Consider the following 17,402-nt stretch of genomic DNA (forward strand, 5'->3'; position numbering starts at 1 on the left):
TACATCAGGCTTCACTCAACGTACAACGTGTAGATAAATCACCTAGAGCGATATGCCAGTGTGTTGTTGATCTGCTCTGGGCTGAACTTATGTTTTAGGCCGCCCCTCCACCGAGAGAGAGACTGAGTGTCGGTGGAGGGGCCGACAGAGCCTGGGGTCCTACAATAACAAAACCTCTTTGTGCAAACACTGAGGGGCCCGTTGAGAGACCGGGTCACGAAGCGGATTCTCTAGCAGATCTCCAACTCCGCGGCAGCCCTGTTTTTTTTCAGTCCAGCAGACAGGATATAATGGTTTCCACATGTGAAGGGGGCCCAAATAACAATGACAACAGTTGAGAGGCAGAGTGTTTTATTACCTTGATTTTCAGCGTATAGCCATCGCCGCAGACTTACAAGGTCCAATATGCGCAGCGCATAACAAGATATACCTGTGTAAAAATGGGTAAGCTGTAGAAAATAGGAAAAAACTGTGTTGTGGTTTCGTCTTACGTTAGTTGATCACATAATATGTATTTTTAAGTCTCGCAAATTAAAACATTTGCAGTTTTGGCAAGTTATGAAGAAATGTGATTTGGGTATTTTAGCTGGATAAGCATGGGTGAAATTGTAATAAAACTGCAAGAGTTAAAAATGTTTTAGAAGCTTTAGGAAAAATAGTTTGAAAATGAAAAATCTCTGCATAACACTTACCTATTAAAAGGTGTTTATAAATGTATATCCATCATTATATTGTAATAAATTATTATTAATTCTATAATTATTATATTTGAAAACATTGTGGCAAGGACAGTAAAATATTGGCATGGCAAGAACAAATCTAAACTACATCAGAAAAAAAAGCTTATTACTGAGTCTTGCACTAATGAAGAGTAGGCATAAAAAAAGTGTAGGCATCAAGTTAACTGAGAACTTAATTGGCCTAACTGAAAAACTGAAAACAACATCAAAACATCCAACAAACAGTCTTTAGCGTAAAGGAGCATTCATTAGATTTAAGAAGCAACAATCTTCATTCATTTTGCCTCATGTGAAAAAAAAAATGAAAGTGCTTCCATATTTCCAGATATAGTTAATGATCTTGTTTGCACCATAGCAACATTCAGAGAGAAAAGCAAGACTTTTATACTCTTCTCTCTAAAAATAGGGCAGCAGGCAATCCAGCTTCTGAGAGCTGTGGAGGTAAACATGAGAGAGACTCAGAGCCTCTAATCTTTCCTCTCGTGGGGTGTTAAAATTTAGGAGATGAGCGATGTCTGTTTGTCAGTGGTGAAGTGTGAGCTTCAAACACTGAGCACAATTCACAACTCGCTACAAAAACATAAAAAGGGGAGCGGGAGGAGGGAGAGAAGACTGGAAAAAAAGGAGAAGGTCTTGGAGTCCACAGCCCTGTCTGACATTCCCGGAGCTCATCCATCTATGAGGGATGATGGAGACACCGCTTCATTTCCTGCTGCACTGGCAAGGTCTGCCTAGAACCAGATCATCCAGATCCCCAACAGATTTTTGACTTTACTGCAGCGTTGGTTTAAAAGAAAGCAAACGGTGAAGGGAAACGTATACCTCTAAATTATTCTTTTTTTGAGACTCGTTTTTTCTATATTCAAAAGGATAGGAGCATCTCACCGGCATAGAAAATCTGTTTTACCAAAATGGCCACCAAAATGAACTGGCTTCCTTTAAAGGGCTATCTGTATCTGACTGTGTATAAAAAAGAAATAAAAAACAAAACACAGTACTAACACAGAACAAACTATTTAATATTTAGCAGCAATGGTGCCCGTTTTCCCAGAGTAAAATACTATAACTCATTGTGCAATGGTGCAATCCACTTAAGATGAAAGTCTAACTTATTAAATAGAAATACTATTTGACAACTTATAAAATTGTGTTATTGACCGATCAAAGTACTAAATGCAAACCTGAACCAAGAATCAAAGCCTCCGATATGAAATCTCAATATGAAAGTGTTAATCCATAAATGTATGCAGACAGGTCTATTTCACATTCTCTATCTTCGACTCCAGCAGTTTTAACACACACAGGTGCGATCAAATGGCAACAACATGGAATTTTGTGCTGCGTTTTTAATTATCGTGCTACATGAGGGTTATGTTGCAAGCCCTGGACCGTGCGCTGGCTACCCTGGCACTCACGGTGGTATAACTTTCCAACTTCCCAACCACTTCAACCCACATATGGTCTGGGCTGCGTCGGGCTTAGCTGCCCTCTGTGCCCATTCTCCTTTAACACTGCCAACACAGTCAGACACACACCAACAGATCTGGCACCTGCAGCCATAATAACACCCTTGTAACGTTCTTCATCTAAAGCTTTTGAACTGAGAATGGCTAAATATGAAGCAAGTGAGGTGAGAAAACCTCAAGGACTGGAGAGCAAACACTGACCAGAAGACAAACAGCATGATAGAAGAAGGGATTTCTGTCTGGACTGAAGGACAAATCTCTTTTTCCACATAAAATACGTAATTCAGATCAAACATCTCAGAGTCAGTTTGAGTTTATGGGAACAAGGCAATCAAACTGTGTCCGCAGGCTTGTGAAAGCCAACATTTCAGCACCGTCGAGCTTAAGCAAACAGACCTCTCCTTATAAACCAGCGATCTGCTTTTTTATTCAGAAAACGTAATTCTCATTGCTTTGATTGCATTAATTCAACCACATCACTCGGGAGAGCCAAACTGAATGAAAACACGTATAGCAGATCAAGGGTGGTCCTCTCACTCTCTCGTTTTGCATTAGAAAATGTGAGCTCACGTGTACCGCATTCTTTCGAGCTTGTTCCTCTGGACAATTACTTTGAAGTCTTTCAGGTTAGATCCATGAAAATATTAAGGACACTTCTGTTAAGACACTTAAGCCTCTGTGGAAGCTGAAACACCACAGTTTTAGCAGAAAGACTACCGATGTGGAACAAGCTTGCAGAAAACGAGAACCTTTGCATTTTAAATTAAACTGTTCCATTTAAGCAAAATTAATTCAAGGATCGCTTTTGTTTACCTTCAAAGTGAAACAAATTATGTTATGCATATGAAATTTGTGTCACTTCATTGAATGTTTATTGCACCAAAACCAAAAGTTTGAGACTGTAAAAGAAACTGTTTAATTCGACTACATCAGAACATTGGCTTCTCGTAGCTTAAAGGTACATAAAATTACAGTTGAATCACTGATGTACATGGGATATTTTAACAATGTCCTTACTACCTTTCTGGGTCTTGAACGTGTCAGTTGCATTTCTGTCTATGCCAGGTCAGAAAGTTTGGATTTCATCAAAAGTATTTACATTTGTGTAACAAGCAACAATAAAATGTGACTAAATAAAGAACCGAGTAAAGTAGTGCCCTCAAGAATCAAAACGGCTAATCTCAGGCTCAGTTGACATATTAGACACCGTTCAGTGACCGTTGCACACAAAACATGAACACATGAACACAAATTGCAAGGTCAAATCAGATTGTATATTATACAACCTTCAAGAGTCAGGGAGTACAGATTTTAATCAGTTGGTTGGGAAACAAAATCATGTTTTTAGATCTTATGTTAGATAGTACTGGGTTTGTCAGGGTTTGCCAGATTTGTGGAAGCAAAGCAAGAAAGATACTCCACTAAAGGCATTTATTACCATGAAAAGTCATTTGATTTTTTTTCTGCCATTTCCATAATGCTATGCTTTTGTTTCTAGATGATAGACAAACTGTTTGACAAACACTTTTCTATCTTCTGTCCTGATGACCTACAGAAACTTGTCATACAGTGGTGACAGGGCCGGGAGACAGGGTGGCAGTGGCTCATAGAGGGACTTTTATAGGGCCTTCACTGAAGAATGCAGCATCTTTCACAGGTTGTAAAACGTCAAGTATAAAGAACGGACCAAACCCCGGCAAGGTGTATTACATGAATATACAGCTCTGTACTCTATCACTAAGCTGAAAAAAACAGTGTAGTTCAGTAATTTTGGTCTATTTAAAAAAATAATAATAATAAAAAAACATTTTAAATATATATTTGCTCAGATTAAACTTTTAAGAGTACACTAGTACAAATGACCTCAAAGCTAACACACATGACCTAAAACCCCACAAAACGTGAATCCATGAAACTTCTACATGAAAACCCAGTCCAAGGCCTACAAGTGGAAGCACATTCCAGTGATCAGGGAGAATCGGTCTGGGATCACTGCTTATCTCTGGTTATTCTCGGATCAGTAAGACAGAGCAGGATCCTGCTGCTTGCTTCAGTCCAGAGGACAAAGGCTCTGTTGGCTGCCTGCCGGATGCGAACTCAGGGTGCGTGGTGAACACGCTCAGATGGACACAGGGGCTTGGTTACAGACAGCATCAGTGAGGGAGAAGGGCCTCTGATACCCACAGGCCTGCCAAAGTCTATTACACTCACACAAACTGCTACAAAGCCGGACTTCAAGTCTAAGATTGTGTTTATACTTAGCTTTCACTTCGGGTGATCTGATCATAAGAGGACGGTCCTAAATACAAGTATAACTGGGGTACAAAATGTTTGCGATACAATATTCTACAACATTCTCTCAGGTAGTCAAAAATGTGACCACGCTGCATTTGTAGTGTAAACACTTAGCCCTGATCTGTCCTAGACAACAGTGAAGGACTGCCTACTCACCTGTCAATCATTCGCGGAGTTAAAACTAAAAACTTTGCTGGTTTTAAAACCTATGCTTAAATGCAGTTAAAAAAACGTAAAACAATTATTATCTACAATATTTCAGACACAATAAAGAAAATAGCTTTAATGAAACAGCGTTATTGATTTAACAGTTAGCAATCAGCTTTTGCATTTAAAAAGAAATTAAAAATATGGACATACACCATCATAACCAATCCAACAAGCTGAAGGGCAGGCGGAAATAAAGTATAAATACCCTAACAATGATCCAACAAAAACAGTTTTCTGCATCATTCTGCATCATTCTGCCTTTAGCGAATTCTTCCAACACATTTTAAGGTTTACTGCAATACAGGCTATTATTTTAAGACTGCATCTTTTCCTACTTTAGAATTATGCACAAATAAGTAAGTAGTTAGGATGCCTGTCCAGCAGGTGGTTTTTCTCCATTTTAAGACATTTTCTCAAATAGGCTCAACAAGCCTAAAACATTGGATGCGATTGAATATTTGCTCAAAGGGGCAGTGACATGGTGAAACATTTGCCTACAAATGCAATAACTGCAAAAACAACTTGTGGGAAAAACGAACTACCTCAATTGCCGTCAATTATTTCTGTAATACCTTAGTTTCAGTCAGGTTTGCATGCACATGTTCATGGGAAACGGGTGAAGAAAAATAACACACTTGCTTTGCATTCTCCTTAAATTCTCTGCCAACAACAAGCAACGAGACAGAAACGCATTTGAATCAGCAGTCTGGAAATGTCATCGATGCGGTTTCTGTCAGATTATACACCGTGACACCATCGCGAGCCTAAAGTTTGGCTGATCAAAGCCCTGGGTATTCATAGACAAATTTTTCCTCACGCAAATACGCATTTGTGCGCAAACTGGTAAACTCATACTAAAGAAAAACATGATTCACAAAGTCTTACAGCGAAGACAGTAAACACCCCGGGCAACCAAAGATATATTTGCTGTCAAATCATTGCTTACATTCCTTTGCAACTGCTCTCTAAATGATGACATTTCCATCGAGAAAGCTGCCAGGGTTAATTCAAATCATAAAAAAAATAAAAATAAAAATACCAACCCTCCCTACCCCAAATCCAGCTAAATACAGGCACTAGATTTTGGCACCATCCATAATGGTTCGTGAAGTGAAGACATTGCAAACAAACAAACTCACCTAATCCTCTTTGAGGAACCCAAACAGAGATGAAAATCAGATGAAAGATTTGGTAAATCCTCACTTAAACACAGCCGAAGGCCTGATTCCGGTTTGCGGTGTAGTAACTAAATCAAGACATCACACTGAAATTAACTGATATTAACATTATCAGGAAAGAAGCACGCAGCAGTCAAACAATAAAGGTAAAGAATAGTAGTTTCAGTTGAATCAAATATTTACAGAAGTTGACTGAATGCACGATAAGAACAGGCTGGTTACCAATCACGATTAACACTCAAATGCCAACAATTATCATTTTCTTATTTTTTAACCAAATCTTTCAGTCCCTTTCACTCAACCCACAAATAATCCTCCGTTTTCAGGTCCAGGTGCAGACACCGGGCCTAACTCTCAAAAACTAGCTCGCCTGTTCTTCGCTGTCCGTTACGACATTAAAAAGAGGTATTTAAAAAAAGCAAATAAAAAGTAATAGCCAATACTGGAGAAATGTCTTGGACAACCAAGTGTATTTCTCCAGTATTAGACCGACTGCAAACAGAAAGTAACAGAAATAAAATACAACATAAAGCCTGCCAGAGCAAATGTGCACGCAGAGCTCGCTAAACATTACAATAAGTGCCTCCATCCAGACACCTGCATTCCCACAGTGCTCTGCTGCGAACTGTTCATTACACACAGTCTTCCTTTCAGCAGACACCAGAGACTCAAAGCGCTGTCCCCAAGACTCCTGTAAAAGAGACGTTGGCACTGGACCAGTTCACACACACACAAAATCTCGAGCGCCAAGCGGACCGCTGCCGGGCACGATCCGAGAAGTGCACATGCATACGTCGAGCACAAACATATTCTCTTTCTCTCCCGACAACCTTGCTCTCTTCTTTCTCTCACTCTCTCAAAGGCACAGGCACCTAGTAAATCAGGCAGTAAATTGGTCTCTACTGCTAAAGCAATCACAAGACAAGGGCAGTTTATCTGAGAGCGCACTGCAACAGCTCTATGGAGCCTCCACGGAACATGAATCAATAAACAGAAGAATTACTTTGGAAATGCTCGTAAATAGTCCACGCACACCCCCTAACAAATTCCGTACGCAAACGTTAAGCAGCGACTGCGGTGTCAAGGCCAATAAAAATTCTTTCTGATTCCCTTTTCTTGTTTACATATCATAGAGGGGAAATGTACTCTCGTGCCTAACACCCAAGTTCATCTGCTGTGCTAACGCAGGTGTTGCGTTACCAGTCAGTCGGGGTAGATAAAATAACTGTCCTTGGCAAGCAGCAGCCCGGCCCGAGACAGTCATAGCAAAACACAGCTGCTGCTTGTTGCTTTAGCAGCTTTCCTCCTTTTCCTATCGCACATTCAAAGCAGGAACGCTCCTTTATGTCGGCCAATTAGTGGCCTCAGAGTCAAGGTTCTTTTTATCTTTGAAAGTACACACTACAAGACAGAGATTCAAAGTTCAGACACTATCTGGGGTCATTTCCTGCTTCATCTTGGGTGGTGGGAGAGAGTGCCAATCTTTGAAACGGTAGTATATGAGATTAGAATTACCTGTACACTAAGACCAAAAAAAGACGGTCGATTTATTTGTAGATACAGAGCAGTCAACTTTTGAAGTGGATCAAAACCTTTCATCAAAGTTGTCCTAACACCTGAAACCAAAATGTTGAGACAATAAAATACACCAATAATATGCTGATAATAATTTTGGTTTGTTCATCAGGCTATATAACTGAACGTGATTATTGCAGTTATTTCAAAAACAACAACAAATAAATAAATTATTAAACTTAAACATAATATGGGAAGCAAAATCTAGACTGATATCTGGATAGCTTTCAGCCTTCATAAATATTCATAAAGACTTAATTCAGTCTTCTAGATTAATAACAACAACTTAAATGTAGTGATAAAAAATCATTTTAGGAGCACAAGAAAGCAAAGATACACTAAATGTAAAAAACAGCAGAGATGAACACAATAAGAACACAGTGACAAATTGTATAAATTATATTTTATATATATCAAATGTGTGCTGATATTTAACAATTAAAAAAAGAAACCAAATGGCAAATTTAATAACTATTTACCTTTAAATTAAATATAATATATTATTATCCAACAAGTAATGGTTCTAACTTGGTAACAATATCATGCATCCCTAATTTTTGCATGCTGACAACACATCGTGCTTTAGCCTGTTGTTACAGGTCTTAAGCAAAACAGCTATGGTCAAAAAAGCTAATAAAGTCACCGGTTCAAGAGTTTTATGCTGCCCATGAGCAAAAGGAAATCCGCCCCAAGTACCACAAAGAGGAATTCCCACCTACCCCCTTTCTCAAAGGTTATCAGATAAAGGGGTTTGGATGGGACGCAAACTACTGACCCCTGTATTTATGAACCGACTATAATCTCTAAATCAGGGAGTTCCCCAACCCCCAACCAAACACAGTGGGTGCTCTCATCGTCCCTTCCTTAATCTCTAGACTCATCCATCTTCAATCTGAGCTCTTCTTCTGTGGTGGAAAATACCAGTTTTGCCAAAATTTCCTAATATTGGCTTCTTGAAGCTCTGGTCTGTTGTTGACTCTCAAAAGCATATAAAGTAAAAGAATCGATGCCCAGATTGCCTGTTATACTTATGTGAGCACTTCAATACTGTGAACGTCTTAGAAAAATGGATGTTAATAGCAGGTGTGAATGGGATCAAAGAGTTCAGGATTAATGAAGTGGAGTACATTCATTCACTTGCTCACAGTGAATGTGGGTTTAGCCGCACAGACATAGCTCTCCTCACCCTGTCATTTCAGCATTGTTCTACTCCTCCCACACTGAAACATTCCTGCCTCAGACACTTCAATGCCCTATCAAACTGGCTCTCTACATACATAATACATGAGGCTCTGGAAACTCTGGAAAGAAAATGTCAATTCTCTAAACAATCAATAACAGCCTGAGAAAACTACTCCAAGATTACATCAACAGCCTTTAAAGTGAAGATAAAAGCTGGAGAAAAAACTAAACAAACTGCGAGTTAAAACACTAATGGGTTCTCAAAGAATAGCATCAACTAATAGTTAACATAGGCTTTGTTCAGACAGGCAGAAGAAAAAAACCCTCAAACTTTAGTTGTTGACGTCTAAACCAGGAGATATGTTTTCTTATTTTTTTATTTTACAAATTCTATCCAAAGTACATCAAAATGTAGTCTGATTTAAATCTGAATGGTCAGATTGGAAAGTGATTTAGAATTTTTACTCAAATGCACTGAAAATAAGTAAAAAAAAATGTAAAAAAAAAAAAAAAAAAAATATGTATATTAAAAAAAACTTAATTACTTAATAATTGTGATTCATTCAAATATACATATAACTTTTAAATACATGCTAACAATATCTGACAGTACTACATGTATTGTAATAAAATCATTTATATTTTGCTGCATTCCTTTGATTTTTAATTTTTTTATCCCTTGTGCTCACTTTGTATGGAATAGAGTAGTCAGGACACTACCTTTGTGTAGTAAATACCATGTTTTGTGTTCAGTGGAAGCAAGAAAAAAAAATACAGGTTTGGAAACAGCATGTGGGTGAATGAAATGAATTATCCCTCTATATTGCTCAACTACTGCATCACAATACGGCCAAAAAAACTAGTCCTTAATCGACATCCACCTCTTCAATCCTATGCATTTCTTTTACTCCGAGACAAACAACAACTTGAGGGTTATCAGGATGGTCTAGACCCTTGAGAGAGGAGGGCTGTCGTTTTAAAAAGAAAAGCACGAATGCAGTAAGGGAGCTTCTCGTCTCTCACGGTGAATGTGAGGCCGTATAAGATGAGGGGGGGAGAGGAGATCACAGTTCTAAAAAACATAAAGGTTGAAGAGAGAACAAGCACCAAGCCTCCCCGCATAGTCATCCAACAAACACCAACACAGACACACTTCGGAGAGTGCTGTGGGGCCCCTGGTCTCCCAGCCCCATCCCCCTTGGGATAGGGTAGGGTGTGTGAAGACCTCCCTATTGAAGACTCTGTGATAAGGCCCGATGTCCCATCCCAGGTCGACCCTGTAGGAACTTGCTGAAAGAGGCTTTTGAGCGCTGCACAAAGGCCAGTTCCCATGAAGCTTCTATTCTTCTCTACGTGTGTGTGAGAGAAAGAGCCCAAACTGATTAAATAAGGCCGGTTAATTACAGCTCCTGGTTAATAAAGGCACTACAGAAGGCAGACTCTTCTCCAAGAGAAAGGATGGGGGGGTTGCCTCTGGGAGATTGTGAATGAAAGACCTCCTCTCAAAAGCTTCCACACAGCAGACTTTCTAACTAGGTCGTTCAATAACAGGCGCATCCTAGCCGTGCAATGAGAAGCTCTCTTGGTGAAGTTTCGAGTGAATGAAAAATATGTCACAATGGCTTCGTTGAGGTTTACTTTACCATGGAGATACCCAACGAAAGGGCCGCCGGGGTGGGCTTTTTCCCCTAGGCGAAAGCACAATTAAAGCATACAAATGTTTTGCTGCGATGGACGGTGAGGAACGCTCGCTTTTGATTGTTAACTCGAGTCTGGGAGTGGTTTCAAAAGGATACTGAAAATCAGCGAGGGGACAAAAGTACAGGGACAATAGAATGAAACAAAGCAGAATAGATATAGGGGGGAAAAAAGAGAGCAACAAGTGCACACGCAAACCGAAAGACTTCATCTTCTGCTGCTGTCATCATTAATTGAAATTAAACAGCTGGAGGAGGACAGATATGGTTTTTGAATTACTGACTGCTAAAGTTGGGCAAGCCAATTTGAGAATCTAAGAAATTAGCATTCAACTATGCATTTTTGTGAGTGAAAAAGCAAGCAGTGAAGTCAAAAACCTAAATACATAAGCAACATGCATCAAATTTAGTTACTATAACTCGACAGCTGTACTGATTCCATAAGGTAAAATGTCATGTGGTGCGACTCTCCAAAGCCTATACATATGATGATATTTTATATCATATTAAACAATTAAACGAACCATTTTGATATTTGATGAGTATTTTTATATAATGGTGACACCACATGACATAACGAAACTAATATGTGTCTTTTATTAAACTATTTTTAAACCATTTAAAACATGAATACAAAAAGATTATTTCTAGAACGTGTTTCATTATGAATTTTAATTAAGATCTTCGTCCACCTTTTTTTTTTTTAAATACTTGACTAAAAAGTATGGGGTCATATTTTGAATGCGTGTAAACATGTACATATTCTTATAGTAAAGAATATTTCACAATATTAATGTTTTAAACTAAATTTAGATTTCACTTGCATCAATAATATGTCAGAACTGGTAATCACAAATTAGTCTATGACACTAATTTCAGGCCAACAACAAGGAAAAATAAAAAGAACAAAAAAGGTTACAATTAATCTATGTATTACCGATTTGGTTTCTGGAAAAGATGCCATCCTAATGTCATGGTGTTTCAGATATATTATGGTAACAATCCTACAGTATTCTTTGAAGAGTAACGTTAATATACCATGTTTACAGCAGAGAAATACCATCTGATAATCACAACAGTACATTTTTGTTTTGGCAAGGTGGAGTCATCAAACTAATCTTCAACATATTATACACAATTTAATGGTAGGTCATGGTTCTTCTGATCAAGACCAGTGGCTGTTCCTCTCAGACGAGCATGTGCACTTAAGCAGGAAGCAGTTCCAAAGGTCACGGTCACAGCGTAGTGGACAGTCAACACAACAAATACTCCATAGCTAATTAAGCATGACCGAACAGACTTGCCCTTACAAGTGAGCTCACAAGCAACCTACTGTTACCCACTCATCCACTGTAACTGAATTAGATCACAAGAACCTGTAGATTAGTGACCAGCTCTGCAGTAAGGTGGGGGTGGCCTATCAGACTGGACTTCTTTGAAGGGGCCTCGTTGGCCGTGAGCTGATGGATGGACTGTCGTTAACTGGATGGGTCACTTGCAATGGCTCCGTCTGAATGGGCTATTTCATAAGAGATCATCCCACCCAGAGACTATGAAACGTCCTTCAAACCAGGACTAATTCCCATTGATCAACCCAGCACAAAGACCGCTTACAAGACCAGACCGTGGAAGAAAGAAAATCACTATGATATGCAGATTATTGTTATCAATATACTGATACAATGAAAGTAATGAGGTCAGTGTTGTTCTGGATCCCACTGACTTAAAACTTCTAAATGTTATTATTGACGTGTGCTCTTCAGAAGGCAGACATGCAGAACAACATAAGAATGAGTAGATAGCCATCCCGTAATATCCGTTTAAATTTCAGGAACATCTTTTTTTTATAACCACAGCACAATTTTTCAACTACAATCATATCACAAGGACAATCAGCTATTAGATTTTAGACTTATTATGTTTATTGACGTGGGAGGATACTGGAAACAAGACATGACAAGCACCAGAGGACCAGTCGAGTCTGCATAATCAATCCTCTGGCCCGTATCTATTACTCTTTACACACACCGATTCAAAATTACCATCATTATTCAATTAGGAGGCCTCAGTTAAAACAGCCCCAACTTAAACCACAGCCACCAGTCTGATGGACAAACAGAGGGAGCTCAGAGAGGCCTGAAGCGAAATAAAAAAAATAAGTGAAATTCCAAATAAAAAAAGCAAATATACCTAAGACGAAATGTCAATTACAACTCTCAGTACACTTAACAGGTGGTACGGAGTATTTATGTGAGCAACCCATTTTAAGGAATTGATATCTTAAAAAACATAAGATTTTTTTTTAATAATAATTCATTAAAATTAACAATATATTAATTAAATGACTAAAAAAAACATGACAGTGACATTCTGTTTTGCCACAAAAATTACTAAATAAAAAAAAAAGAGCTCAAACACTGGCGTAGGCCTCGAATCAAAGCTAGGACGCAGGTGTAAAAGAGGCCGTAGACACATGAGGTCAGATGTGTTTTTATGGGCACAGGAATATTTAAACTGGAAGCAGATAGTATAGTTTGTGGGAAATGACTCTAGCTAAATACACGGCTCAATGCAAGAGAAGAAAAATTGATCTCAACAACAGATATTCAGCGAAGGTTGCCAATTTGTAAATGTGGCTGCATGAGTAATTCATTCATTTGATTTACAAGCAATTATGACTCCAAAGGGAGTGGAAAGAGAGAGAGAGAGAGAGAGAGAGAGAGAGAGAGAGAGAGAGAGAGAAAATAGTGTGTGTGAGACAGAGAAGGAGATTATTAACATCTGAGTGTGACAAAGAAAAAGGAGGAGCTAGGACAGCAGTATAGTGTGGCACAGATGAAAGGCCATTTGGATCTGGCCCCCTACTGCCCACCTCTGCGCGCGCGTTCACATCAACACATCAAGAATTCACCATTTGCTGCGAAAACACGCCTTTCATTGCATTCGCAGTTCGTGGAGATTGTCAAACGAAGATGTTTCTGCTTCATAATATCCGTATATCGAGTTTGAAACTTTACGATAAAGGGTTATCGCATAAAACACATAATTAGGGTGAAATTGGCATGAATTTCACACACACAGACACACGCTACGGTGTGTACATAATCCGGCTGATTCCGGTGGCGCCAAATCATTGTACAGTGCATTTAATGGCCTGTCTTTACAAACCACACGGTTAGATTCATTCATAAATATAATGATTCGCTTATTAAAAAAAATGAACCACATCACCCCACTGTAATATAAAAAAGCTTTTGTTATAAACAAGACATGCACGCTTCCGTTTTCAAAAAATAATTTTGTAAACTAATAACAAGTTGGGGAAATAAACGAAGGCTTCACACTGTATAGGAAAACGCAAATGGGATCATATGTCGACTGGAGAAACTAATAGACCGCTGCAGATTTTTCTGATTCGGAAATGAATTACACGAAGAAAAGTAACCAAATCTTTCAAGTGCAAGTTTTAAATCTGCATGTCGCATAAAGCCTTTACATGAATGAATTCACGCAGGCATGTCTAGAAACAGCCAATCAATAAACGCGCAATTGTAAAAGGCTGTCATTACCTCGGCATGCTTTTAAAAGTCCAAACAACTCTGGAATGAACCGCTTTTGCATTTCATAAACGCAAACTATGTCAAATAAGCATGAAGGTAAGAAGTGCATACGGCAGTACGCAGGACCTGCATCTATCTTAATAACGTGCGAATTATTTCTCACTTTAATCAAGATAAACAAAGCAATCCAGGCTCTCTTAACGCATATTCACAAATCGTAAATGCAAAAAAAAAGTGCATTAAAACACCAAGCTTAAGTTTTCAAAGAGTGTTTTATTACCTGCATGGTGAGAACACCCAGCTCCTGAGTAGACAGCTTCTTCATCTGCACTGCCAAAACTTGAGCCTCTTCCAGGATCGAAAACTCACTATCCGCGCCACAAAATCCACCGCAAACAACCAGCAACAAGGCGACTACGCTCCACTTTGAAATCTCCAGGTTATTCCAGCGTGATCGGGAGCGTTTGCTCCACGCCGCGAGAGAGACTCGAGATCCCGTCCGCGCGCGGCTCGCCATTACGGCTCGATGCGCTCCTGCACGGCAACAGCGAAAAACTTCACCGATTACTTCACAACTTTCCCTTTTCACTTCTCCCACTTTCCGAACTCCAGCGGGGTCGATCGATTGCGTCAAGGCATAGTTTTAAAAACTCAAACGCTGGTAAAGAGGGCAACATTAGTTTCTTTGGCTGTTGGCGCTGGGTAAAGTGAGTGTGTGAGTGAACGTGTGTGTGTGTGTGTGTGTGTGAGCCGGAGAGCATCACAATAGGAGTGAAAAGCAGGAGGCGCGCCATCCAAACACCGTCATGGATTCTGGAGAGCAGCTGGATTTGGATTTAACCCCTGCAACGTTGAGAGGGACTGCCTGTGTTTGGGGTCCCCGGGGCCACTGTTCTCTTCGGTTGAAGTATTTTGAAAAAAATAGCTCATTTTGACTTCGAGTTTTCCTTTATTAAGTTTAAACTAAGCAGGCATATCTTATGAGTGCAAAGTAGTCATCAACCTTTGAAAAATGTGATTTTTTGATGTTACTTTATCAAAGAAGAGTGTAGAAAAGTAATGGCATCTGTGTTTGGGTTCAATCTGATTTCAAGAACATCGTTTAGAAAAATAGAATGAACAGGAAACCAACAAAAAAAGAAAATGGAAATAAAAAATAAAACAGCTAAAAATTTTAATAAATTACAGAACAATAAAAAATAACAAATTCTAATAAACACACACAACTTTGTTGAAGAAAAGATTCTAAATGGTTATATGAAATCAATGCACTATAAAATAGAATGTAAATAATACACAATGTATAATGTCACAAGAAAAAATCTGCTAGAGCACACTGTAAATGTTTGCAGTTAGCAGAATATTATCAAATGATATGTAAATATATAAATGAATAAATTAATGAGTAATAACATCTAAAAAATTAATGAATAATTGTCTGACTTAGGTGTATCAGTCAATCTGAGAACAGCATATAGAAATGAACTCAAACAGATGAAGCCAACTTTTATACTCGGTTTCATAAATGCTCAGTCTCATCATCTACCAGATATTTCAATATAAAGAATTCAAGTGAGCTATCAAAAGCGGTCTGAGGTTTTCCAGACCCAAAACAGCTTGAGGGTTAATCAAGAACACATTCGAGATGCGGCCTAAATCTCTTGAACATATATCGTTTGTTTGAGAATCTGCATGTTATTGCAAAACTAGCATGTTTTGCAAAAATGCAGCGCCTCGGCTATAGCAGGACAGCAGCATAACAGAACGTGTGGTTTGTGGGGGCATTACTGAGACGTACGCATGCCAACCTCAGAAAAGCACTGGCCTCCCAAATAACTAAAATGGCAAATATGTCAGCTGAAGTGTGGTAAGAGCCTATATTGAGAATGGTGAGGTGAACTCCAAGTGTAAGGGAATGAATGGTTTTGTGCTCTGAGTGATTTTCTATGCGTAATGGACTTGTGAAACACTATATTTTTTATGTAATTTAGAGCTAAGATGCATAATAATGTGGTCTGACCTGTGGTTGAGGTTGAGAACACATTTATTTTGGGCAACTGAAGACACATTGGTTCTGCTGGACGAAAGCAGCCAGCAGGTTCCTTATTATGGTTTCTCTCAAAATAATGATAGGAATTTTGTCCAAAACTTCACTTTTTTTTTTTTTTTTATAGAATCATTGTGCCACATTATGTAACATGAATTAGTGTCAAAAATGCTTTTGTCTCAATAATTCTAATGAGAGAGAGAGAGAGGATTCATTAGAATAGGTGTTAATAAATATTTGAACAGTTCCTTCGTATAAGCGTGGTGTGATTTGGAAAACCTGGCAAACTGAACTGGAATTTAAGGACTGGATAATATCAGCTTCAGTGTAATGTGCGGGGAGATATCCAGTTCTTTCATATTTATAAATTAAATAAAGCTTGGTTTTAATGCAGTTTTGTACATTTATAATTTGCAATGTTTTAGAGGTTTGGCCTGCTTTATATATATAGAACATAGATATCTACGTGATCTGTTCCATACATATTTACAATAACTTCACTACAGAATGTAATATTTACTTTATTTATTTTTTTCTTGCACTTAACAAAACCACCACTCTAAAATTAGTTTCATGTGTTTCGGTTTCATCTGGTCTCTTTGGTGGCTTTGTATTTACTGATTTATTACGCCCCAGTCTTAGATTAATTGCACTGAATTAAGAACCCCTTTAATTGCAATCTAAAAAGGCCTTCAGCTGAGTCAAATTAAAAGCTGTTCTCTTTAATCTCGACAAGTATGTGTCTAAATATAACATTTTCCCTAGTTACCAATACAGAGTAACAGGGCTTCATTGAGTTTCAGTAAATTGACTGAAGTGCTTCAAAGAGATAATGAATGAGATCAGCTGAAACGTGTCCTATTTTAATGTGGTTGTGAGAATATTTGCTGCTTAACCAGATGTGGAGTCGTATCACATACAACATTTGCCACTTCACTTTTATTAACAAGTATAAATAGTCATATTAGTCCAGTCAGTTGTATATTTATGTTATATCTTTAATACCTCTTCTGGACAATAGTTCCCTTTCTGAAAATGCAACAAAGGGTTGAAGCTTATTTGTACATTAAGGAATGATAAAATAATAACGATAATGATAAAAATCTGTATTCAGTTGAAACTAATGTGTATGTATGTGTATTTATTATGTGTTAGTATATGTGTTAGAGTTCTTCTGCATTTTTTTTACTAATTTTTTACACATTTTTGCATGCCTGAATTTAAAATGGTGCCATAACTGGGGTAAAGTGATAATAATGGTTGCATTTTACTGGATAGAAAATGGATAGAAAAATAAAAAATAAAACTAAAAAATAAAACTAAAAAAGTAATTATATATATAAAATATGTTTGATTTTTTTTGTGAGAGAGATCAGTCATACACAAATTTAAAAACTTTCCATATCTACATAGTGTGGAAAAATGGTTTACACAGAAGACATTTTAACACAT

At 38.2% G+C, this 17,402-nt stretch overlaps 1 protein-coding gene across 1 annotated transcript in view; it reads right to left on the reverse strand.

Moving 5' to 3' along the window:
• The window catches only part of cachd1 (cache domain containing 1), a 55,719-nt gene extending 41,062 nt beyond the window's left edge, over positions 1-14,657 (reverse strand). The window contains exon 1 of the mRNA XM_043242887.1: positions 14,184-14,657. Coding sequence (XP_043098822.1) covers positions 14,184-14,420 — 237 coding nt within the window. The 5' untranslated portion in view covers positions 14,421-14,657. The remainder of the gene's footprint in view (positions 1-14,183) is intronic.
• Positions 14,658-17,402: the final 2,745 nt, after the last annotated feature.

This window comes from Puntigrus tetrazona, chromosome 6 (genome assembly GCF_018831695.1).
Source record: "Puntigrus tetrazona isolate hp1 chromosome 6, ASM1883169v1, whole genome shotgun sequence".
Classification (NCBI taxonomy): domain Eukaryota; kingdom Metazoa; phylum Chordata; class Actinopteri; order Cypriniformes; family Cyprinidae; genus Puntigrus; species Puntigrus tetrazona.